The sequence below is a fragment of the Bacillus rossius genome, assembly GCF_032445375.1.
Source record: "Bacillus rossius redtenbacheri isolate Brsri chromosome 4 unlocalized genomic scaffold, Brsri_v3 Brsri_v3_scf4_2, whole genome shotgun sequence".
Taxonomy (NCBI): Eukaryota; Metazoa; Arthropoda; class Insecta; order Phasmatodea; family Bacillidae; genus Bacillus; species Bacillus rossius.
In genome coordinates, this window is record NW_026962011.1 from 3,360,084 (window position 1) to 3,387,855 (window position 27,772).

Consider the following 27,772-nt stretch of genomic DNA (forward strand, 5'->3'; position numbering starts at 1 on the left):
TCAAAGAAATATCCTTTATACTCAAAGAACTGAGGAAAGCTGGCTACATACAATAATGGCTTGTTTTACTTGCATTTGTATAATGTTGAGAATTAATTAAATATTGAAAGTAAAATTTAATGTTTTTATTTCCTGTATTCTGATTTCTAACTAAGACTTAGTTCTTGTAACTTGTGCTTCCAAAATGTTCTTCCTTTTTTGATGGTGCTTCCAATGTGCTGCCTTTTTTGATGGTGCTTCCAAATGTGCTTCCTTTTTTGATGGTGCTTCCAAAATGTGCTGCCTTTTTGTTGATGGTGTTTCCAAATGTGCTACTTTTTTTGATGGTGCTTCCAATATGTGCTGCATTTTTGTGGATGGTGCTTCCAAAATGTGCTGCCTTTTTGTTGATGGTGCTTCCAAAATGTGCTTCTTTTTTTGATGGTGTTCCCAAAATGTTCTTTCTTTTTGTTTATTGTGCTTCTTAATGAGCTGCCCTTTCTTTGATGGTGGTTCCTTTTTGTTGGTGGTGCTTCCAAATGTGCTGCCTTTTTGTTGATGGTGCTTCAAATGTGCTGCTATTTCGTTGACGGTGCTTCCAAATGTGCTGCCTTTTTGATTGTGCTTCCAAATGTGCTGCCTTTCTGATTGTGCTTCCAAATGTGCTGCCTTATTGACTATGCTTCCAAAATGTGCTGCCTTTTCGTTGACGGTGCTTTCAAATGTGCTGCCTTTTTTTAGTGTGCTTCCACAATGTGCTGCCTTTTTGTTGATGGTGCTTCCTTTTTGTTGATTGCGCGTAGTAAAATATGTAGTGACTGAATATTTACTAGTTCAAAACCTCTTGGTGTTACTAAAATATTTTTCAAGGTCACGTGGTCCTTTAGTATGTATAAAAATTTCACAATGGTCTAATTGACTGTAATTAGCTAAAGACAAGGTTATGTGGTCCTGAAATGACTAGCCTATACGTCTGATATTGTCATGACTCGGTCTCTTGGTTTGGAGACACTTGGCCTGTACGCGCGGCTTTGTACATGGACGATTTATAGGTTATTTAGATTATCGAAAAATTAGACTTTTATGTAAGGCATAGCGGTACTGTATTTAATTCGTTGGTCAGGTACATTGTATTGAGTTGTTTTTCGTAGAGTGAATGATTAATAAATTCCACGAAAGGTAATGGAAAATAAAATATTACATATATTTAATATTTAGTTACACCTGTCACTGGTCAAGAATCGGACCGAGGACAGGAATCCATGGGTTCAATATGTTAATTAATGAGCTATTTATTTAATGAATTTTGGATTTTTTCCAGCATTTCTAGCTAAATAATTACAAGATTTCAAGATGGCGCCCAAATTGAAAGATGGCCGGCACTTCAGTAATAATAAATGATAACTGCACTGTAGCGGGTTAGAATAAAACTAGCATGATGGTAAGACGAATACACACACAAGATGGTGTTCTCCAGCAGACGAAAACCAGATGGTGGCAATGACCACTACAGGTGGTAGCTCCTGGTAGCATGTTCTAAACATTAAATGTCGTATCCATTATGGTCGTCAATTTCAAAGTTTAATATCAAGGTTAAGGTCAAATTTCAAGGTCAAGGTCAAGTTTCAAGGTCAAGGTAAAATTTCCAGGTTAAGGTCAAATTTCAAGGTCAAAGATAAAATTTCAAGGTCAACGTTAATTTTCAAGGTCTAGGTCAAAGGTCAAGGTCAAGGTCAAAGTTCAAGGTCAATTTCAAAGTTCAATGCCAACAGTCGAGGTTAAAGGTATGGTGAACAGAAAATTATAAATACATGTCGCCAGCACACTCTAGCAGACGAAAACAAGATGACGGTCTCCAGTGGATGATGACAAGATGGCGGACATGACGTCATACCAGCTGACGATATATACCTTGGTATAGGTGGTGTTAGGTCAGTCTGTAGGTGGCTTCTGTGGAGAAAGGATCTTATGTTTTTTTTTTTTGCTCTTAGCGGTTTCGAACCAAGGACGGAAATTAATCTAATCAATCAGAATTATAATAAGTTAATTTTTTGATGAATTTTGGTTTTTTTTTAATCAAATTCGTATATTAAATATGATTTTCAAGATGGCGTTTAAATTTCAAGATGGTGGACATGACATCATACTAGGTTATGAAATATATGCTATGAAACAAGTGGCGGGGGTCAGTCTGCCAGCAGCCACAGTGAGGGAAGGATTGGTCGCCATTTTTATTTTTTTGCCCTCACCGGGTTCGAACCGAGGACTCCGAGCTCCGTGCCGTAAATGTTTATTTTTTTTAATTTTTATATTTAAATTTTATTAATTGATTTTTTTTTTATAAATTTTAATTTTTTTCATTAAAATCGGATAATAAATAAAGATTTTAAAGATGGCGGCCGTACCGGTATTTGCAACGGTGACATCATAATCCATAATGACTTCAGAGGATTATAGGAGGCTGTATACATGGATGCTTAAGCCTCTATATGGACATTTTCAGCCTCTGGTATTTTTATGTTCTAAAACGGGAAATTTTTCCTCAAAATGGTAATTTTTGAGTCATTTTGAGTCATTTTTGAGGAATTTTGAGGAAGTTTTGTGTCCAAGATGGCCGCCGTGGCGTCAAAGAGGTCGGTCATTGACCCGGCACCAAGCACCACAGCCTGAAGCCTGTTTCAGGACCGGCTATTACACACTACTTATATAAGTTAACGAACTTCCGTCGTGTTATCGGCTAAACAGATTGGAGGATCTCCCGGACGACGACGCATAATAACAGGCTGATAACAGAAAACCACGCGATAGTGAGTCGCTGTTTGCTGCTGATCGCCGTTATCTCCGACACAGAAAATCACTCTGAGAAATCTGTCTTCCTCCGCAGAGATACCGTCCGTCAGTGGATTCGAAAGTGAGTCACTCGCCTGTTCCGGTTATCGCTTGGTCGAGGAGCCTCCCAGGCAACATATCTAATCGAACCTTAGTCATCCACGTGATAATAGCCCCCCCCCCCCCCCACCAAAAAAAATAAATCCAGTACCGTCCAAAACAAAAGCAATGTCCAAGTTCCCGCCTCTTGCCTGATAGTAATAATAATAATAATTATTAAAGCGAAACTTGTTTGGGCGCGATGAGAGTAAAATTTCAAGGCCGAATTTTAATGCAACGTTTTCGTGAAACGTTGTGAAATTTTTCTGACTCTTAAAGGACAGAGAATATGTAGGTACTTGGCCGAAGAGATATAAAGAGAGCACTAAGCTAGATATTTTGCTGAGCTTGTTTGTGTTCTCCTCTTTGTGCAGTGATTCGTCCCTCGTCCAACAAAAACAGAACTGAGGGATATAGATGAACAAAATAATGACAGAGAGAGTGCGCATGCGCTTGTTTCATAAAATAGATATAGGTATCCTATATAGTCAAGTGTGAATGGCTTGAACTTTGTTTTCTATCAGCGCGCTCGTGTTCTTTGTTCATCCAGCAGCATAGAGAGCGCTGTTGAGGGGAGCGCGGAAGAATACCATATCGGAAGACTACCATAATAAAAGAATTCCGCCTGGCCTCTTCGAAAAAGGCGGAAAAGTACTATAAAATAAATCTGCCATAAATTCAAAGGACGAGGCGGAATTCTACCATATTTCCTTATTCACGCCATTGAATGAGTACAGCTGCTTTGCTCTTGAAGTAGTGTATAGAATACGTCGCTAGGTAGCACTGTTAACCCCCTAGCTGTTTCTTAGGTTAACAGATAGCGCTTATGACGGTTACTTTCTGTAGTTCCAGTCATATATCCACTCAACAGATCGCTCACTAATAGAAACAATTTTTTCCAAAAACTGGTTATATAAAGCAGCACTGTATACTTATAACCGCGAACTGTAAAAATAAAAATATGGTAGTTTTCAATTATGGCACTATTCCTCCTGTTTTGCCGGGGGGAGGGGGGGACGGAAGACTGCCATACTGGAAGACTACCATAATGCAAGAATTCCGCCTGGGGGCGACGGAAAACTACCATAAGTTAAAACGTGACCATACAGTCCTAATACTCGAACGACATGAGTCAATTATGTCTATTATTTTAGAAAGAATTTGTATAAATAAGCACCATACAAAGTCTTGTGATTCTAATTAATGTTTTAACTCCAGGCCACTAGTTGAAATGAAATGCAATCTAGTGACCGAAAATCACAATTCCTTGACAACCGACGGTTAAGTAATTAAAATATTGCATTATTTATATCATATGTTTAAAATTCCATGACAGATTATCACCACGGGCGTATAGTCATCTATACTACTGAGGTGGCAATTCAATTGAGTTTATTTTATGTAATGTCTATCAAAAGAACAATAAAATAAACTTAGCCTTTAATGATTTCACAAAAAAAAAATCTTTTTACATCATTACATCATTAATAATACCCACATTATGTTTCTGATGGGCTATTGGGGTTCACTTTTCGTGGGCTGACTTCACTACTACCTTACTTATTAATGGCTGTGGTGTTGTTTATGTCATGTTGGCGATGTTACAGGCTATTGTGATTCCAGCATTACGTTTTTAGCATGTGCTTTGAAAACAATTAGAAGAGTATTTTAACAGAAAAAAACCAATTGCCATTAAGAATAGATATAAACAATTACAGCATTTCCAACCTGTGAACTGTGAATACAGAAAATTTGTTATATCTACGTTACTTGAAAACGATTTACGTTTGCTGTTGAAGTTTTACCGATTAAGTAGTTGTGCATTACTGACTAAGAAATAATTTTGAATTACTGTAATGAGCTGGTTAAGTGAAAACATTTCAAAATATTAATTTATGAAAGCCTTTAAATCATTTTTATGTATGTTTACCAGGAGAATAGCCTATTTCCGATATTAATTTTCTTCTTATTCTGAAATGCTTGCTTGACCGTAAACATATTAACAGCGAGGTCAATGCAAATGGCAAAACTCGACGCCACAGTAGAGCGACAATGTGAAAAGAATAAGCCATGACATACAGTACGGAAACATCCTACCAATTAACTAGAAAAAATCGGTGGGGCTGTATCGAGACTCGCGGCCGGTGGTTTAAAATAAAAACAATAAAAACGAGAAATTTACGTACTAAAAATTTAATTCAAAACAGACACTAAATGGTAGCTTACTATTCATTTCAATTAATATTCGACGAAGATTCTGTTGAACATTTTCCTGTGATATTATAAATGAGATACCGAAGGCATAATATAAATATTAATGTTTTTTTGGTGAACGTACAATCTGTATTGCCCAGTGTTGTCCATTCTATATACGCAAACACACGAATCACCGCGCTATAACATCTGAGTCGTGAGCTACACTGAACAGAAATTATTTTCCGAACCTAAATTAAAACTAAGTGTATTTGGGAGGTCTAGGTAAGGAAGACTTAAGTGCGTCTCAGGCCGAAGCCTATATAATTAGGTAAATGTTAAAGCAAGAAGATAGAGACCTTTTTGTCAGACGTTTTATGGTACCCAGTCGGGATTTGAACCTATGTTCTCTGGAATACGAATATAGTGTCTTACGACTCGGTCCATAAACTTCGATGGTGTATTTTTTCTCATATTCAGATTGTCTTGTAGTGATTCCTTATGCTGCAGGCATGAGTGTACGATTATTGCATAACAGTAAAAATACATAGTTTCAGACTATGTAGGCTATCATCACATGTATTGAAGCATTATTGACATCTAATATTATAAGTACAATTATCAAAAATTACGGTCTCCATAATTTTAATTCACGTATTTTAAGTATATCGTGTACTAGTGCGTGTAACTACATGTGATTTTGTTTACACATTTTCCATGGGTGTAGACAGTATTTGTGGAAGGGGAGGGCAGAAGCCAGTCTCTCCTACGGAAACTCTTTTACAAAGATAATGCTTGAAAATACTTTTTTAGGTCAGTTGACGATCCCTTAAGTACTTTTTGAAATTCCTGCCATTGTAATTTTTGTAAAATAAATTTCTTGGTCTAAATAAATCTGGCAACCCTACTTCCCCCCCCCCCCCCCCACCTTATTTTACTACTCTCTTGACACTTATTGTTACAGAAACAGGTTCCTCTTTTGAATGAGCTTCTCTGTATTAATGCCTGTGCCTTTTTAACAGAAGTGTAAACAAATATACACATAAAACAAACAAAACACAAATCTGTTTAAAGAAAGTCAGTATCTAAGTGAATTAAAAAACAGTGTAGTTTTTTGAATAAAATTTCAACCGAGAAACAACATTTTAAATAATAGGTAAATTAATTCAGGATGTAGTTTCGGACATACACTATTACTCATACTGACACTGTATGTCATGACAAACCTCAGTCGGTTTGTGCCCTAAGAAGGGAATATATCTCTTTCCCGAAACGCCGAAACTGTTCTCTTAGGAATCATATACTGTGTTAGTCTGCGCTATCATCGTTGTGGTTTTCAAAATATCTGTTTTTTCGCTCAACTGTTGCTTACGGTGTTCGTCTGTGCTGTCATCACTGTTTATTCACATCGCTGGGTTCACCTGTGCGTCTCTGTATAGCCGTTGTTTTTTTGTTTTTTTTTCAATTTTTATCTGTTCATGTTTATTAATTTATTTTAAATTTAATCAAATTTATAATAAATAAAAAAGTTTAAAATATTTAAGTACTTGAAAAAGAAATGAAAGCCAAAAAACCCCGTGCTGTGTTATTTTTTAGAAACTTGTCTTTTCTCTCTCTCCCTCCCCTTCTCTATCCACCCTCACCTCTTTCTCTCTACAAATTTACCACTAACGTTATAGGTACCTAAGAGTTGAGGTTTGAATTGCCAAAACAGTTTCACTTCTATAATGTGTACTGAGTGACACAGGCCTTTGTTCATAATTAGGACTATATTTTTAATTCTGCGAATATTTAAATCTATTTCATCGGATGTTTTTTACTCGAATATTCACTGTCAAAAATTATTATAAAAAAATGATTTCTACTCTTTTCTCATTAATTATTGTTGTCCCATTCTTGAACGTATGGTTTCGTGGCTACATATTATTTCTTCAGACCGAGGAAATAATGATGTGCCCAACGTTTCTGCTAGCCGTATTGCAGCCATCTTCAGGGGCGTTTAAATAACTGAAGGCCAGGTTCTGGCAAAGTGATTATGTAGAACAATTTACATCCTTGTTGGTCACATCATCGTTTACTCGGACGTGGTCTTAAAGTTGGACTCTCAATGATCCGTCCGTCCGTATGTCCGTCTTCCGTCTGTCCGTCAACAAGAGGATACACAATGATCCTTACGTCCTTCATAATATTTTTTCTCACTTGGTTGTTGCCAACTGCTTAAAATGCTTTAATTTTTTAGACAATTTCTATCAAATTTTCATTTTAGTTTGACGATAATGTACACTAAGCATTTATACATTATTAATATTTTTTTCCGCTCTAATATTCATTTTCATATATTTTTTTTCGAGTTACTATAAGGTATTATTCGAACTTTTATGCCTCGGTCAATTTTAGTTTTCCAAATATCAAACTTTAAAAAAGTGTTCAAAAGCAATTTAAAATCACTGATGCAGCTAAACAAATAAACAAACTAAAGAAATTAAAATAAAGGCAATGCCTTCTTGATAGTGAAAGCGTGGTAATGTTTTACACGCACGGACGGACGGCATATTTCGGGCCGTCTGATTGACTGCAGGTCACGTGATTGTCGGACGGACGGATACGGCGGATCATTGCGAGTCATGCTCAACTCGAATGCCAAGAATTGGTTGGAATCCAGCCACGAAAGCCTACGATTAGGAGATTTTGCAAAGAGCCTCCCATCCTCGGAAACACGACGCGACACGTCATCGGGCAAAACCCAGCCGCACCCCATCCTCCGCGACTGTGAAGGCCGCTCGCGATGAATTACGGTTCAAGTGGCGCTGCTGTCGGAGCGCTCAAACGAGTGAATGACTCGTGTGCATTGCCAGGCTGTTTTACGGCGGCTGCGCGCGCAGCCCGGTGACGTCACACGCGAGGCTTCGGCTGGGTTATCTCGGCCGGGAGCCGCCAGTGCCAGCCAATCACTGGCGAGAGTCGCGGGGAAGCGGTCACTGCGGATCCCTCTGGCACCAGCGAACATGCGGGCGGGTGAGTTATTCATTTTATTATTTAAGATTGACCTCCGTAGCGTAGTCGGACGTACACCGGCTTACGGTGCGAGGGGTTCTGGGTTCGAGTCCCGGATAAGGCATGGGTGTTAATCTACGTACGGATATTTGATTGCCGATATGATAATAAAAAAAGGCTTCGACTAAGGAAAGACATATAGTTTTGGTAGTGGGCGGAAGCCAATAACCATTCAACCAATTAAAAAATATTTATATATATTTATGTTGGACTGAAAAGGGCCCCCGCCTTGTCAGCGGTGTATTTGTATTAGTGACGCGGGGTGATAAGTGCGACGCTCGCTTATCGCCTCTTCAAGAGCAAGGCATAGGGCATAGGGCATAGTGCATAAGGCAGCTATGAATTTTCTGCGGTATCCGCAAAATTAAATGGCGACAAAAGGAAGATAAATGTGTAATGCAAATCCTTCGAGTGCTTTCAATGATAATCTGTACCGGATGGTTCATGCCTAAAAAATGTTCTGAAAACACGCGTTTCAGGCATTTTCACTCTTCTAAAAATACAGTTCAGAAATAAAATAAGGAAAACAGAACTTCTTATCCGCACTCAGCATATTGTTAGATTTTTTTTTTTTTTTTTTTTTTTTTTTCGTAAACAGACAGACCACCACTCGGAGATCTTGAGCTGTTTTCAAAACGGGTTGTTTCTTCTGAAGTTCTGCTCACCATGTGTGTACCCGGGTAGGCGTGGGGCTGTTGCCAGATGAATTACATACGTGACGCAGAGTTTACGCTGGACATGCCCGTCAACTACTTGTCAGCAAAAGAAAAATAAATATAGTTTAAAAAACTAAAGAAACATGCTTTTAAATATTATCAAACTAAAAAGGAAAAAATAATTTTAAAATTTAATTTATGACAATAGTATATAAGCAATACTAGTATAAATGAGAAAAAAGCTTGAGGCGCTTTGTGCAATATTTTTTGTATATTAAGCGCCCCATGCTTTTTTCTCATTTATACTAGTATTGCTTATATACTATTGTCATAAATTAAATTTTAAAATTATTTTTTCCTTTTTAGTTTGATATTCTTTAAAAGCATGTTTCTTTAGTTTTTTAAACTATATTTATTTTTAACTTTTTAGTTTGATATTCTTTAAAAGCATGTTTTTTTAGTTTTTTAAACTATATTTATTTTTAACTTTTTAGTTTGATTTTCTTTAAAAGCATGTTTTTTTTAGTTTTTTAAACTATATTTATGTATAATTATCATAGGGAAATGAGTTACCGACACTACCTATTACCATCTGAGATAACTATTTGGAGTTGCAACGTCACAAAGAAATAGTAAAGTCTCTAGAAACATTTACAGTTAGATGTATGGATATAATCTTAGAATTTACCGAAAAAAAAAAAAAATCTTTTTTTTTTTTCGGCGTGGCCGGGAGTAGAGCCCACGATCACTGAATCCGAAAGTTGACTACACAGAAATCGCGCGCCTTAGACCACTCGGCTAACGAACGTAATGAAATTGGTGGGACACTTTACAGTGATGGGCCACTCACTCTTAGTCGAAAGAGTTACAGACGGACAGACAAACAACATACAGGTGAAGCTAATATAAAGCATGTAACATGTAACATGTAAAAATAGTTAAGCAAGCTGAAAGGCTAGCACAGAGGAAGGAACAATTGAAACTGGTAAAAGTATGTGCTTTGCAAGAAAAGAAAACTTAGTCGAAAGAGTTACAGACGGACAGACAAACATACAGGTGAAGCTAATATAAAGCATGTAAAAAATACATTGGTGAGCATGTGAGCTCATTCAGGGCTAGTAAAAACCTTTTAATTACTCACAAGTAGCTTCTTGGATGTTGCGTTTTTGACGTAACAACGTCTAATAAATCGATGAACGCCGGCTGCATGCACGAAAAAGTGTCCCGTAACGCACATTTTCCCGTTACGCTGTGTCCCGTTACGCTCATTGTACGCTTGCGCCGCATCTATCTCTCTTCCACTCGATTGGAACAACCATCGATTTGACTTTTTCACTCCCATTCGTTTCCTTCTTTTCCTATCATCGTCCTATCCTTAACAGAATAACACAGATTGGAAGAAGTTAAATAGCAAACATGTACAAAAGTTTTAGTTAAAATAATCTCTTCGTTAAAGTAATAAACATATTTGAATTAATGAGTGCAATTAAAAGTAAATTTATCAATTAAATTGTAGATTTCATTTCACTCCTTCTTTGTATCCATACAAAATAGTGATTTTTTAATAAAAAAGATTCAATTTTATTCATAAAAGTACGCAATGTTTTGTTATGACGTCAAGTTAAACTATCGTTTGTAAACCGACTTTACAGACAACCATTTTTTTTTACATTCGCATTACGTTAAATTACAATTTGTGTTTTATTTGACCATAATTTTGTTTCAAATTGAATAAAAATACTAACTTTTTTAAATTGATTCCGTTTATCAGTATTGACGACCAATCGAATCTGACCAATGACAGGCGAAAAGCCAAATAGACCCGTCTAGAACATCATTTGCGAGTTTACTAATCGGCTTGATAGAGTTGAACGTGTTTGTTTACAACGCGTGGCTAGTAGCTTGTAAACTAGCTAAAGCTAACTTGCTAGCCACTCAACCTGTGAACTCACTCGCTATAAGACCGGCGTGCTGCGTATCCACTCGTTGCTACCAAAACGCGCATTATGTTATTCTATCTGGCTGCCTGCTTGCCATAGTTGGGTTTTATTGGGCACCGATTACGAACAGTTGAAAGACATTCATTCGCGGAAAAAATAAGGAGGGGGGGGGGAGCTTTAATAAGTTATGAATATGCGAGATCTGTGTGAAGCCAGTAGGGTAGACCGGGGGAAATCGGGTCAATTTTTTTGAAATTCCTGAATAAGTATAAAAACAATATTAATTTACCATAAAATAATCTACAGTAATGTCAGTCATACATTTATGTACATATTTACATACAAACATTAGCCAATCTTCCTTACGAATTGACATTAAACTTGATAAAAGGAAAATGAAATGTTTTGACCCGATTTGGACAGAAGTGGGGTAAATCGGATCACAAGTGGGGCAAATCGGGTCAACAGATTTTCTTTACTGTTTTGACAGACACATTCCGAATACAAACTGTTTACACTGAAAAGCATTGACACAGCGCTCATGGTACCACATTTTGCAAGACTGGCACTGAATCCAATCTCCAGCAGTGCAGCTTCTGATGTCTTTGTATGCAATTTTGCACATGTTGCAGAGAACATCTTCCTCATCATCCTGGCCTTCTTCCGAAATTTCCAACTCGGATATGTTTTTAGGTTTTGTTCGCTTCTTCGTCTTCAGAGGTTCAATTTTGCTTTGCTTTGAACTTAATTTAACACCTGCTTCTTTCTTTTCAATTTCCTGGATTCCAACAATGTGCGATTCTCTTTTGACAGTAACCTTAGAGAAGCAACAGTTTTTCGTTCACCTATATTCTCTTTGGTGTTAATTTTTCCGGTGTTGGTAACAGGCCTCTCACTTCTTCTGTGGTGCTCCTTCCACTTACACATTTGGCAGTGAACTCGTAATTCTATATTTACATGGATAATATTTTTATTATTTTAACATGTCCTAAACTTCAATATTATTATAAGTACTTACTAATTTTAACTAAAGTTGAAGTCATGTGCCTTAAATTCATTTTTTCCACTTATTTAGAATAGGCCTTAACTTAAAAATTGAGAAAGAAGAATAAAGTGCTTCACAATATATAGCAAATATATGAAGCAACCCGATTTCCCCACTGTATGCAGTGACTCGTTTTACCCCAACGGCAGCGACCCGAGTTACCCCATTTCACACTTTAAAAAAAAAGAAAAATATTATAAATTCTGTCAAACATATAGAGCTTCAGTAATGCAGAAGAATGTTAATTGGGTACATATTTTCGTACTCCATTACTTAAACTACAATACTATTTCGAAATGCGAACGTAAAGGCTTACGTAACACAAAATAAAACTTTCATTGTTAAGAATTTTCCACTTCAGGACTGCACAGGTTCGGGTTAATGTCGCACAGACTACCAGAATGTTGTCACAGGCGATATTCGCCTTGTAGTGGACGGTTGTATAGAAAGATAGCAGCACTCTTCGGTAGGTTCCGTAGACTCCAGTTCATTCTTTCGCCGCAAGATAGCAGATCTTGTTATGATGACCCGGTTTACCCCGTGACCCGATTTCCCCCGGTATACCCTATGTTATTTTTTGGTAATTCAAGGTGAGCTGTTAAAACACATGTTATCACAAAGGCATGTACCTAATGTAACTGGCCAACCCCCATGTTGTTGATGTAAGTTTTTTTAATAAAATATTCTTATTTTATTTATTTTTTGTTCAGAACCCCTCCCGAAATAAATCCCTGTAACGCCACTGAGAGACAATTATGTTTAAAGTAAATAGTAGGCATCATTGTTTCGCTTAGTTTAAAATGTGAAAACCGTGAACTAGTGAAAAACAAAGTTTGTGCAAGTAAGCGAGCTTTATTTGCTCTGTAAGCTATGTAGTGGCCATATGCTCACTGCAGTAAACAATTTATTTTGACTATGGAAAGCTAATAAAATCTCCCCATGCCACCGCTGCCTTAGTGAATTCTGTTAAATTCGTTCGCGAAATTTGTTCATTTATTCAGAACTAGTTTTTTATACTTATTTTCTGGAGAGTTTTGTTATTTAATGATTGCTAAGTCAACGATAGCTAGGAAAAAAACATTTCTAATTTACAGTTGGATTCCCAGGTAATTTTTTCTTGTCATATTGCGCACCGTCTTAGTCATTCACACATGACTATGCTTTTCATCAATGCAGAGGTCTTGCACGTGTAAAACTATAAAGTTATGAGAACACACAATCTTTTTCTCGTAAAATACAAATTTCCTACGCGGTAAAAGGGCTTGACAACATAATCCGCGTAGTGTTGAGAACTTCAGAAGCAGGAGTGCGTACGGTTACGATGAAGAGTCTGCAAATTGCGAATTTTTCTATTTCCTGTGAACCCCTTCACCTAAAAACAGTCAGGTTAGAAGTATTTTGCGGGGAAAAAAATATGATTTTTTTTTATAAAAATAGAGATTATATGACGAGGGATGTGCACACAAAAGATGAAATTAAATTTGTATTCAACGCGATTACGTACCTATCCTTAGATCATGTTAGGGTTGAAACATAAAATGATTTTTAGGTTTGTATAAAAACATTAAATAAACAGATATTAAATTGATAAAACCGCTTATAAACGGTACAAGCGCCATCGGCATTGATCCAGGGAGAAGGGGGGAGGGGAGCCTTGCCCTCCTGGAATTAAGAAGCCTCTCACCGAGGGGGATCTCTGCCTGCATTTGCTAAAGCGTGACTGTGAAACGTGTTTGATGTCATAACTATGTCATACGGAAAAATTTCTGTTCATCTTAAAGTTTTCTGCTTATTGCATGCACGTAACCCCCAAATATAGGCAGTATATGTACAACACATAAGCACCGTATCCAGAGATGACTTGTCGGTTAACCACAAGTGCAAAACTCTTGGGCAGCTCCGCTCCCCACCCCCCCCCCCCTTTTTCCCTTGTAAATTTCCGCGGCACCCCCGTTGCTAACTCTACAGAGTTGCACCTTTTTAAACGATAGCTATATGATGTATTAGTTAAAATGAGCGAAAACACGAAATCATAGAAGCAAACTAACGTAGCGCACCGGGCGGTGCGGCCCCGAATCTCTTTCATCTATATTTTCTCCCGCCATGCTTTTGTAATCGCCCTCAGCACGGCGCGGGTTTGAGTCCCGGATGCAACCCCTGCCAGATTATCCAACTCTCACACGCCTCGGGGTCAACCAAACATCCTTTACTAACATCAGCATTGAAGCCTAGCAGCGGCGGTGGGCGGCCATCTGAGGCCTGGAGCTCTTCACGGCCCGCGGTGGCTGTGACGGCACAGTTGCAGCCTGGCGGCGTTGCCTGGCTGAGCGACAAGTGCGAGCCGGACGGCGCGGCGCGAAGTGGGTCGCTGAAGTCGTTGACTGCCCGCTGCTCCACCCCTTGGGGGGGGGGGGGGGGGGCACGGGTCCCTCGTCGCGTCGAGGGGTCGCCTTATCTGGCCGGCGATACGACATGGGCGTCCCATCGCAACGCTGCGGTCATATTCTGGAGCGCCTCTTCAGCCTTAGTTGTGCGGTGTTCACTCCATCTACTAGGCATCTACTCTTTCTTTCCGCTGCACGATCTGATAGCGCTGGTCTTGTTGCCAGATACACCTGGAACACCACGCGACACAAAGGGAGAAGAATTTTTGGGATAATACCACTGAATATGCATAATAATTGGTAATAATGGTTGTTTTTTTTATTTATGTACAGGTTGACATTATTTATTGTGTCATTATCGATATCCGTGATCCTGCTCAAATTTTATCTTCAAAATTTCGTAATAATTATCATATCAGAATTGTTTTAGCTTTGAGTGTATACACTTTCCATTAAAAACCATACATAAAATTTATTACGTATGGGTATCGTAAAATAGTTTAAAGGAGCTGTACAAGAAGAATGTAACAATATCTTAATCTGGTTACCTTTTAAATTTTAAAAAAAAATCCTAAGTAATATTTTGTTTTAAATGTTCATTTCAGTTCCTTAATGTCTTATAATAATTTTGAGTGTTTTTATTTGCTATGCAATTTGTAAATACTACAATGATTCCATGCAATATTAACTTGTTCGATAGCCTTATGGTTTCTAACATATCAAAAAGCATCTACGGAAAGTATTGAATAAATAAATAAATAAATAAGGCCTTGAAATTTTTTTTATATACAGCGTCATGCCGGAATCGCAATAACACGACTGCGCGACATAAAGAAAGCTATGCGACGGCAATGTGAACATGACGCGTTATGTGAACATGCTGTATTTATCGGCGCGACGAACAAAAACGAACAATAAAAAAAAGCGTTTCTGGCCTTTACATACACACAATAAGTACAGCCGTCATCAATGTTTGCAGTTTTATTTTTAATCGACCATGTTTGAAATATGTTTAGTTAAAATTTAATATTCATTTGGAATTATCGTTGTGCGTGAACACAGTTCTGAGATTCATAGATAACTTTATTAAATAACAAACTTCTGGATTTTTTTTTTCAGTACGTACCTATCGTTGCGTCTGGAACGCGAGGAAAATATAATTATTTTTCTAATCGGTCGGGCATCCACCATTTTTTATTTGACATTAAAGATGTTTTGAAAATGATTGGGTAAAGCCCTGTAGCAAATTTTTGCTTCCAACACCTTCCAACATGTTGTGTTAAATAAAGTTGTAGGGTTATGACGTCACCTAAAACGTCACTAGCGCAGCCATGTTTGTTTGACAAGATGGATGACTTGAGATTCAATAAAATATTTTGCATATAGTACGCGTTATAAAATAAGTTGGATGTTGGATGCGATCGGCCAATCAAAATCGTGCCTAGTGAAAACGGAAATGACATCCGTTTCCGTCTCGACGGTTCTTTAAAATGGCGAAGAGCACATGGCCGATCAAAGAGGTTAAAAAAAAACTTTAACATAAATAATGTTAATATGAATGTCGTATGCGAAATCATTTTATGCGCAAAAAATGAAATTATGTTTATATAACTTAACAAAATCTCTGAAAATTAATTTTATTATATAACTAATATTGTGATTTAAATTTGTTCATGTTGAAATTATTTTTAAATGCACAAACACAATAAGTTAAAAAGAAAATTCCGTCCAGCACTGTGATACATAATTTAATTTCAGAACTGAGGGAAAGAAAATTGAAATAGTTTGAGATAGCTCAGACCGAAAAAAAAGTTTTATTTGTTTGACCTGATTTAAAACGAGCTTGAGGTTATCTGTCCAGATATGGTTGATATTTTCCGTCCAATACTCTAACTCTGTTTTCAAATATGTTGGAGACAAATGTGTGGACAGTGTGACCGGGCTGCTGTGATTCCTGGGTCATGGTTCGCGGCTGCCCCGCTGGAGGTGGTACGGGTTGTTTTAAAATATAATTTTCCCCATGTTATGTATATTTAATTGTGTATTGTAATCCTGTGTGCTGTGGTATCCCTTGTCATGATCTGCAAAGAGAGACAGTCTGGCACTGCAGCTGCGTGTATGTGTGATTGGCGGAGGCCGGCGGCTTGTCGCAGGAGCGGCGGTCGCGGTGCTGGTGGCGGCGCTCGGCGCCTCTGTCCTCGCCGGCGGCAGACTGCACGAGGCCGTCGACGAGTTCTCCGTCGACCTTCTCAAGGTCAGCTCACCTGTCCTTGTTTGGTGCATTCAGACGAAGCAACTTGCACGCTACGTGCGCGCCCGTGTCTATCGTGAAGAGCATGAACCCACATTAGCCTGTAATACTACTAGGTTTTACGTATTTTGGTAGAATTTCTTGCTTTTGAAATATTATCAATTTAAAAGTTCACCTGGGCAAAAGACTAATTATAGTAATACATATATAAAATATAGCCTATCTGCAAAATATTTTAAAATTTTAACTTCAGTTGCAGAGAAGGAATTTATTGCCTTAAATGCATCCGGATAAAAAAAATTTAGTACTAAAAGAAATTCAAAAATGATTCAGAAAAATAGTTTTGGTAATCATTAGAAATCATTTCACTTTAGGGTTTAAAACTATCATTTCACCTTAAGTTTATTTTTTTGTTTTTGGCGATCAAAGTGTTGTATTTCGTGGAAAACTAAGTTTGTCTTGATAACAGTGTCTACGTAAATTCACTGAAGGACTTGTACCGTGGAAGTGCATCAGTGTGGTCTTTTGTGTTACATCTAACACGGTATCTTCGCGGTGCTTAAATATGTTTTACGTGAGTCTTTTTCAAAACCAAATTTTTTTACCTAATTATTTTTGTAATTTCATTTTTCTTTTGAAGTTTTTAGTATTCTAAACACACATTCACATATTAGTTGAACACTTTGACATTTCTAGCAGCTTAACATAGATCTTACACAAATTTTATTTACCTATAAAAACTGGTTAAAAAAAATAATCTCTTAAAAATATCATCGTAATAATACAATAATATCAATTAAAATTAATGGTATTTTTGTGCAGTTATATTAACTTAGTAAGCCCGACTATTTTATTAGACCAGAATAATGGTTTGTGTTCCCTAGGGACGTTTCCTTGGCGAATTATATTTTCTATAAAAATTTTACAGTACTGTCCCACGTTAGTAAGAACTGTGAAACGTGGCCTTCATTGCCAGCTTTAGAGCTGGGCGGAAATAAGCATGTTTCCGTTTGCGTCCGAAAGATAACAGCAGACATAACATAGATAGATTAGGGACACTAAAGCGAGTTAAAACAATCACTATCGCCAGCTCGCTGCGTTGTAAACTATGGCAAAGTACTTACCTGGAAAGTTTTTGATTTAATTTTTCAAGACTTGCAAGGCGCCAAAAAAAATCTTCGCAAGTGAAAGGAACTATGCGCTGATAAAGTACTGCTTTCCCCACCAAATATAAGTAATAGAAACATTATTACAAGAACAGATACTAGATTTTGACCGCTACTTCGTTCGCGTGGTATAAATTATTACAGCCCATTGCTTTCCTTCCACGAATTTTCCAGGAGTTTTTAACTCGATATAGTATGTTAAATTAATTGTTAAATTACTTTTAAAAAAAAACTCATTTGGAGCTCTCGACACTCACAAACAGACAATATATAGTTGGCGATGTGAAAAGCATGGAGCGCACAAAAATATCCCCGCCAGTCAGTGACGATTCATGTATCGTCATTGAAAATGCCACTAAATGAACTGCCTATTTACAATTTAAAGGGCAAATGATTTATTAAAAGAGAGTTGGCAGTTTTTGTGTAATACTATTCAATAAATTACTTACAGCTTGATTAGCTTTCAGAGATAAGAATTTTTTTCATATAAAACCAAACTTACCACTGTTTTACTCATTTAGTAATCAAATTAATATAAATGTAAAAATAAAGATAACTATTTGTGCATGTTTATGTCCAGTTTCTCACTTTCCCATTTATAATATTATGTGATACGAATTTTCCTTTATTTAAAACCAAACATAATCAATTTCCACCCCCATGGAGTGGATTTTTGGAAAGTTGTTTAAAGGAGATTGTTGTATAAATAAAACCAGACCTCATTATCATAAATTAAGGTAAATTTGCTTTAGACATATATTTTTATTTTATTTAAAATATCATATTAATGCTATTTTCATTCCCTTTGGTGTGAAATTTCTGAAAACGGTGAAATTACGATGGTAGTTTTTGTGTTAATTATTCCCACCCAATATCTTACTTCATATGGCTTTTAATAAAACAAAATTACCCCCATTAAAAACCCCCCTAGGGGTTAAATCTCACATGTGTTTTCAACTAGTACTTATATAGACTTACTCTTTCAAATTTTTATCGAGATCGGTTAAACATTAATGACGTAAGTAACCTTTCCAATAAAATAAGGACTAACTAAGTAGCCTTAACAACTAAAAGACAGTACATGATTATAACTTATCTGCAGTTAGAAACTGGTCCATTGTTGGTTGAAGGTAAACAACCGTAGTTGGATAGTCGTCGGTGAACTACCTTGACTTCGCACAAGGCTGCTATCACAATGCTGGTTTTAGACAATCGTAGAAATGCATATAAAGGCTACTCAAAATATTATAATTGTTTATTTTGTGACTAAAAAAAATCCGAAACAAATTTAAATCAAGGACACGAGCAAAACGAAAAGCTATAGTACAGACATCCCGCATTGTGTTTGGGTAGAGGTAAGTTCAACTCGATACTAAGTTAGCTGTTTACGTTGGCGCTTGGCTGCAGCATGCAGGTACGGAAAATGTTCCTTTTATTTTGTGCGCTCATGTTCGCATAGGGACACTGAATAACTACCGCGCGCTGGTTTGAGTGTAAGTAGTAAACAAAGAGGACGTACGCGCTTGAATTCAACCGGAAAACTTAACGGAAATATTTAAAACGAGGGAAAAAATTAAACTGAAATATAATTTTGCGACTTAATGGCCGATATCTAGTCTTGGGAAGTGTTGAGAAAAAAGGAAAATACACATATAGTTTCCCGTCTGAGGTAGCGTCTACAAGAATGGAATAGGAGATATTTCTTTAAACTTTTCAAATTAATTTTCATTCGTGAGCGGGTTCTGAACAAGCAGAGTTAAAGATAGCCACACCAACTTGGTCATAAATGTGTTCTGTCCAAATAAATGCAGAGAACTTAGACATTGTTGAACTTCCTTTATCACAGTTGACAAACTATACTATTTAGGCTCGGTGAAACGCGCAGTTTGCAGCATTACACTTCGAAAACTTGCAGCTGTCTCACACGTTGACACTTTTAAGTACCTGCATCTCGTCCTATATTAGCAACGCTTTCACCACCTGTATTACGTCTTATATTCTGGAGCTAAATTTTTATTCAGCTGATCACGTCACGTTTAAAAGATTTTTTAAAGCACAGTAGAAGTTAACAAAGAATTAGGTGAAGTAAATATGCATAGTCAAAGAATGTGTATTCATGACATGCCAAGATTTTGACATGCGCTGACCTTCATCATAAATTTGCATGATTTCACTGCTCTTCGACGGCGAGGATATTGAAGATAGAGCGAGGGAATTTGAAAATATGAGGTAGCCAGGTAGTTCAATGTGGGTGAGAGTCCTGGGTGGAGGGGGGGAGGGGGAAAGTACGGCCTAGAATAGCTCGCAATTAAATGTCAAAAATTCTGAAAGATATATCTCCTCAAATAATATTTTTACATGTTTTAAGTAATTACCATATAAAAATTATGCGGTTTTATTTTCTTTTAATGTAACAGTACAGAAGCACTCAACACGTAATATATATTACTAGCTGCCCGACCCGGCTTCGCACGGTTGTATTTATGGGGGGGGAAAATGAGACCAAATCTCCTATTTACAGTTATAATAAATGAAATAAAATGAAAATTAACTAATTTTGACAAAAACTTAATACAATGCTTTGTAATGTACCGAAGAAAAAACGAATAGCACCGATGGTTTCCCGACTCTCAAGCACGCAACGTTGTCATGGAAACGAAGTACCCACTGTTTCCCGGGCTTAAACACCAATCAACATTGATAATCAGTTTATTATTAATTATAAATTATTAAGACTATTAATCGAAATAAAAACTACCCTATCTCTCAAGTTGGAAACAATTACACATAAATGCCAATTTTCATCGAAATCGGTTGACTTGGTAAAGAGTTCACTGGACCTTTTTAGAAATCAGATGTAGTTAGTAATTGTCTTCTTAATTTGAATAATTTATATCACTTTCAAATCCCGACCGACTTTTTTCTACCAGTGTATAGTTATTTACCTGTATATATCTAAAAATTGGTGGTCTGTATTTAATGAGTGATGAGGACTACACTAACAATGAAATAGTCGTTGCCATGGAGACGAATGAAGCATCAACAATGCTACAGCCGTTGCCGTGGTGATTTTCACATTAGAAAACTCTAAAATTATCAGATTAAGACCATTAATCGAAATAAAAACTATCCTATCTCTCAAGTTGGAAAAAATTACACATAAATGCCAATTTTCATCGAAATCGGTTAAGTGGTTTAGGAGTCCATTGAGGACAAACATTGTGACACGAGATTTATATATATATATATATATATATATATATTAGAAGAAAATCAGGCGCGTTCTTGAGTAGATTTTATTTTATGAGGTCTACGTCATATATGGGAGGGGGAAGGTGGTGACCGCTTCCGTCACCGCTACTGCACAGTACGACTGTTATAAACATAGCTATAGATACTACTATTGACAAGAATATATATAATTCTTTAGTGGTAGCATTTCCAGATGGCGATCGCTCAACCTAATGGCGTTGAACACTATAATGAATCTGGAGTGACCTGACTGAGAGCGGGAACTGGGATGTGGATGTGCGCAGGACGTGTTCGCGGAGCCGCGCAACCTGGTGGTGTCGCCGGTCAGCGTGTCCACGCTGCTCGCCATGCTGGACCAGGGCGCCCAGGGCGACTCCGCCAAGCAGATAGAGGCCGCCATCCACCTCAACCGCAGGAAGGCCCGTGTGCTGTACGGCCGCCTGTCGCACCGCCTCAAGGTACCGCCGTCAGCCGAGGGAACCACGTAGCGGACACTCTAAGGGGAGGAGAAACCATGCGCAACACACACTAGTTTTTAGTTAGGTTAAGGAAAAAATAATTGTGCCCCCCCCCCCTTCTCACTTCTTAAACCTTCCTTGAGTTATCACCTTGGTTGTAACTTATATATCTTCATGAAATCCTATGTCATTTTATTCATGTCTCGTTCGAACCATTATTATTTTCCTGTTGTTAAATGTACTGCTAAAAAAATAATTTTCGGAAGATCGTAATTTGTTGGACATACTACATTTAATGGGTCACAGATAATGCAAAACAAGCATTTTTTTAGGAACTACGTTCGGAAACGCCAATCCTGCAAAGTCACAGGCACGAACAGTAGCGCGCATTAGGCGACAGAGGACGCGCTATCACCCCGCATCGGCGTTCAAACCCTCGGCGGGAAGCAGGCGGCAGCCGTGTGCAGAGTTAGCCAAACGCAGCAAGTGGGAAGCCCCCGAGTTTAAAAAAATATATATTAAAAAAATCTTATCATTTCTACCAACAAAAAGAAAAAATAAAGCAAAAAGCGAACCTGTTAACTCCCCCACGTCCTCCTCCACCCACTCCAGACACACAGGTGGCTACCGCACGCTCACAGTCCAATGCGCGCGGCTAGCGCACTCTCGCGCACTGCTTACCATAAAATTGTCTTGTGATGGAGGCGCAAACGTAACACAAGTCACGCTTTAACACCAGTTCCAAAACTACAATTAAGTAAGTAGTCGCGGAGCTGTGAAAAACTGGCAGATTAGTTCTAAGATATATTTTCCAAAAAAAAAAAAAAAAGTGCCGCATCAAACAATGTTAGTTCTATGACTCTCTGCACTAGCAAACTGGAAAGGCACTTCTTCCAGGGAAAACTTAAATTCGGGAAACTGTTCCGTCACCATTGAGGCCAAAATACTGGGCGGGTCTTAACTTCGGCAGTTGAGGAGTTGCAGCCAGAGTCCAGGCGGCGTTCGTCGCTCTGGCGGTCACGCAGTCTCTCTGCACTAGCTTTTCCGGCCTATGAAGGCGTTGAGCGCCCCACTCTCCGACAAGTGCACACCACCAGGCGTCACGATGCAGACTCTTCTGCGTCTGCGACGATCAGCTCCACACTCAGGCGCCGCGCATGCGTAGAGTGCGCCACTAACGCATCCCGAAAAAAAAAAGAAAAAAAAAAGCACCGGAATTCTGGTATGAGTCCCAGCACAGGGTGGCACACCCACGCACACACTTCTCGTACACATTCTGGTACTCGGTTCCTGCGTTAGTGGCACCCCTGCTCTATTACTAAAAATTATAAAAAAAATTTACAAAAATATTTCCGTTAAAAATGACAATCATTTTGGGAAGAAAATAAGCACAGTCCAATAATTATAAGTAAAGACAATAAATTACTAAAAATACATTGTGCCAAAACAAGTATACCTTGAAGTAAAAAATAAAATTAAGAATTAATATTTAGACAAAACACAAGTCATGAGGCGTGCCATCCGCCTCATTTTCTTACGTAGTCTTGTTCCCAGTTTTTATTTACTGGCTGGCACGCGTACAGAGACGAACTACCCATCAACCCGACAATAAGGAATCTTGTCGCGTGGCTGTGTATCTGCAAGTAATTATGTATCGGTCTCACATGCCATACATGTTAATTTTTTTTCCTTCGTTTTTTCGGCATGTTTAAGGGCTATTTTTTTATTTTTAGCGAGATACTTTTTAATCTGTTGTTCTCCAACAAACATTTTGTAACTTAGTGTAATATCATGAATGTTAAAAGGCGCGCAATTGATGATTACAGGGGGTGGTCAAGTCTGCATGATTACACAGTAACTCGATTTTTTTTTTTGCAGCTCATTGCCTGCTCCATGTTGGTTGTATGCAAAAATAAAATTGGCTGAAGTGTAGTGCTGCATTGTGAAAACCGTTTTAAATGACATTATTTCATGGAAATGTCTGTGTTTGACGGAGATTTTAATTCATACTTACTATCTCCCAACGTGGTCAAGCACCATTTCCGCAATGTTTTGGGCGTGACAACATGGCGATGGCGAGGTAAAAAAAAAAAGTGGCTTCAACTACGTTACAGCACACAGTCTCTTGACAATTCCCATAGCTCCATGGATAATTACTAAGACTTTCGCTACTTTTTACATGCTTTATATTAGCTTCACCTGTATGTTTGTCTGTCCGTCTGTAACTCTGTCTGTCCGTCTGTAACTCTTTCGACTAAGAGTGAGTGACTCATCACTGTAAAATGTCCCACCCATTTCATTACGTTCGTTAGCTGTGACGTCAGCTTTCGGATTCAGCGATCGTGGGTTCTACTCCCGGCCACGCCGAAAAAAAAAAATGTTTTTTTTTTCCCGGTAAATTCTAATATTATATCCATACATCTAACTGCAAATGATTCGTAGAGACTTTACCATTTCTTTGTGACGTTGCAACTCCAAATAGTTATCTCAGATGGTAATAGGTAGTGTCGGTAACTCATTTCCCTATGATAATTATACATAAATATAGTTTAAAAAACTAAAAAAACATGCTTTTAAAGAATATCAAACTAAAAAGTTAAAAATAAATATAGTTTAAAAAACTAAAAAACATGCTTTTAAAGAATATCAAACTAAAAAGTAAAAAATAATTTTAAAATTAAATTTATGACAATAGTATATAAGCAATACTAGTATAAATGAGAAAAAAGCATGGGGCGCTTAATATTCAAAAAATATGGCACAAAGCGCCTCAAGCTTTTTTCTCATTTATACTAGTATTGCTTATATACTATTGTCATAAATTTAATTTTAAAATTATTTTTTACTTTTTAGTTTGATATTCTTTAAAAGCATGTTTTTTAGTTTTTTAAACTATATTTATTACACACATGATTTTACACTAGTGAATATATGTTAAAAATATTTTTGGTAGGACAACAGGGTGGGGTATAGGATTATCTAAAAAAAAAAATAGACCTTAAATAAAAGTAATAACGATAAAACGAAAAACAATAATCAAAATGGCGTGTGTGACGGAGCCTTAAATTCACTGCCTATCCGGGCACACATACGGTATGCAGAGCTTCAGAATAGATCACACGATTTGAAAACTGCTCAAGATATCCAGTGGTACCTATTTTCAAAAAGCTTTTAAGAATACGCTGAGGGCTGATGTAGTTCTATTCCCGGATTTCGTTTTGGATTTGTTTTATTTTAGGAGAGTGAAATGGCATAGAGACGTGGTTTCAGAATAATCTTTTGGGCATGAAACACCAGGCAAAGACTCTTGGAGGTCTCGAGGGACCTTCATCTTCAACTCTTCGCCGTAGTGTTACGGTCAGCGCTCATGTCTCGCAGTCGCCCAGTGCGCGACGGGAAGGCTGGAATTTTTTTTTTCCTATCTTAACTAAAACTAAGTGTATTTTGGTGGCGTCAGGGTTAGGGGAGGGACCTAGGTGCGTCTCAGGCCGAAGCCTATACGCCTAGACATGCTGGGATTAACCATACAGGGAGATGGTCGCATGCATCGTGTGCTAGGAGGGGATTGGCCAGCCATGGCAGCGATTGATGCCATGACTAACTCCCCTCACTCTTAAATCTATACTATAACAAGAGATATGTTGGTCCCGGGTAAAACCTGCATAGACACACGGAAAAGCCCTGGGCACTTGTCATGCGGGGTGCAAATTTGCATGCACTAAGTGTAGGAGAATGCAGGAGACAGAGGATGGTCTGGATGAAGAGTTGGACAGAGTGGAAATGAGTCAGCACTGGCATGGCTCCCCCCCTCTCCTGCAGGAGGCGCCGCGCCACCCCGGCACGCAGCTGGAGGCGGCCAACCACGTGTTCGTGTCGCGCGCGCTCGCCGTGAGGCCGCGCTACCTGCGGCTGCTGCGCGCCACCTACCTGTCCGGCGCGCGGCGGGTGGAGTTCGGCCGCGGCGAGGGCGGCTCCGCCGTCAACGCCTGGGTGCGCAACGCCACGCGCGGCCGCGTCGACGCCGTCGTCGACCCGGGTAACTCCCCCGCCCCTCCGTCATGGCCTCTCGGCGTGCGGCATTGTCGCTTCGTGTCATCACCACGGTGCTACCTACTGGCAAACTCGCAAATCGATAAAATAAAAAAGTTACACTCCCTTATTTTAACCTTGTAAGCAATGTTTCTGTGTAAAAAATCTTTAGTCACTCGAAAGTAATTAAACTTCCGAACAACCAAGTCCTCTTTCTGAGTAAAATTTTTAAGTTATTCACGGTGTTATTTACTATTGAGTCGGGCGAGAGAGATTTATCCAAGTAAAACTTCATATTATGGACTGACTTTTTTTTATTTTTAAGTCCCGGCCCGACATACAAATTTGGCATTGTGTCATGACCTTACTGCAGCCCATTTAATGACTTTAAAAGGTTACTTTCACGACTCACACAAACAATTCCCAAAAGTAGGTTAATACTTATCTTTGGCTGGCGCGACTTCCCGACAGCTCCAATTTCTTATCTTTCGGGGCTTATTTCGGGCGAGTGACCATAGTCCGCCGATCCATCACACCGCCAGCGTGCGAGAGAACAGGAATATCTACAACTCGGTCTGTGCACGTTGTTCTTTGACTCGTCCTGCACTTGTAGGGTCTCTTGGATGGGAGGGCGGGGCGCGTGTGTCGAGGGATGACTCGAGCACGTGATCACGGAAGTGTCTCGGATGCCTTGGCACCATACATGAGCCTGAATTTCCTTATTTTCCTTGTTTGCGATGCAGTTAAAATCACTTATTATTTTGAGAGAAGAGTACAGAAGTTAAAAGGTTCATCATCTACTAATTGAAGAAAGAACCTTTCTTTCGCGCTGCAAGCGAGAAAATAACAAAGCAGTACCCGCGCACGCGCTTATCTATAACTGTATGCGTTACTCTTTGATTGTGACCTTGAACCAACATACAACAATACTACAGTTGATACTATTACATTTTATAACTGGAACATTCTTTTATGGACATACTGCAGTCGTCCGCAAGGTGTATAACAGTTAAGGGGGGGGGGGTTCCCGTTCCAGGTCATTATTTTATTTTTACGTTTAAAATGGTTACACTTGTAGACATTTTTTTAATGGACAACTTCAACAAACTGAAAAAAAATTATAATTTGTAATTTGAGGAGTTACTTAAATTTGCAATGATTTAATAAACCTTAAAATTTTTATCCTCGAGTAGCGAGTAGGTATTTTAATTTCATTAATAAAAATAAGTTTGTGTTTACAGACTTCCACTTTCTCTACTCTTCCTCCAAACGTTGGCAAGAAATGGCAATTTCTGCAAAGGAAAAATATGTGAAACCTAGCTGATGTGATACTGTTCTAGTTTTATCGTCGGAAACCGCCATGGTGCTGGTGAACGCCATGTTCTTCCAAAGCCCGTGGTTGAAGCCTTTCAAAACGTCTTCCACCTCGGAGGAGGCTTTTCATCTGCTGGATGGCTATAGTGTCTCCGCGCCGTTCATGAACAAGAGAGAGTTCTTCAATGTCGGCGAACTGCCGCATCTCAACGCGTCGTGGTTTGAGCTTCTGTTTCTTGTAAGTAGACTTCCACATATGCTGATGATTGTGTGATTATGGCATTTGTAACGAAAATTAATTTTATGTTAGTGTGTCTGAGGATCATGTAAGTAAAACAGTTTTGAGTCTATCTCCAATAGAAATGTGGTTAGGTAGTTGGTTCTAGTCTTAATTTAGTATATTTTAGTTTATATCCTGAATATTAATTGAGTTTTAATATTAATGGCAATGGCATATAATGACAAAATAAAATTTAATTCAATCTGTAGGTAGCAGGGACATAGCCCAAGTTTGGTCCAAAGTTTTATAAACCATCTGAATCATCATAGCTTTAATGTCTATTTTTTTAGAGTTCATAGTAAAAGGGTACACTACCTCTAATATTTCCACTAAATGTGAAATTATATTTACTTAAATTCCTGCAATTTACTGTATGCGATTTACCTTTTAATTGGAAAATATCAGTATAATTCTATTTTCACCCAATCAGTTTATATTTGCTTGTTACGGTGTAACTAAGACTGCATTTTTATACCAACACACTAGGATAAAACTTAATTACTAACAATTTTTAGTAAGTAAATATTGAGTTGTAGTTAAGTGTAATTCTTTTTCCAAGATTAGTATTTTAAGTAATGTGTACGATTAAAATTTTATTTTATGTAATTATAGCAAACCCCAGATGTAAAAGGTTGAGACTCCAAAAAAGGTATTTCTGACTTAATTCCTGGGTGATATCCTAAGGCAGTAAGTGCTCAATTTATGTAAGACTAGCTGCCCGACCCGGCTTCGCACGGCTATACTAATGGGAAAAAATTAAGCCACATCTCCCATTTACAGTAATGGTAAATAAAAATATTCAGTGAAAATTTATTACAATTCTGTATAATGTACCGGAGAGAA

General features: G+C 38.0%; 1 protein-coding gene across 1 annotated transcript in view; it reads left to right on the forward strand.

Moving 5' to 3' along the window:
* LOC134542214 (plasminogen activator inhibitor 1-like) overlaps positions 1-27,772 on the forward strand; it is a 64,530-nt gene that overhangs the window by 27,739 nt on the left and 9,019 nt on the right. The window contains exons 2-6 of the mRNA XM_063386293.1: positions 7,956-8,115; positions 16,333-16,433; positions 21,133-21,306; positions 25,126-25,342; positions 26,676-26,887. Coding sequence (XP_063242363.1) covers positions 8,106-8,115; positions 16,333-16,433; positions 21,133-21,306; positions 25,126-25,342; positions 26,676-26,887 — 714 coding nt within the window. The 5' untranslated portion in view covers positions 7,956-8,105. The remainder of the gene's footprint in view (positions 1-7,955; positions 8,116-16,332; positions 16,434-21,132; positions 21,307-25,125; positions 25,343-26,675; positions 26,888-27,772) is intronic.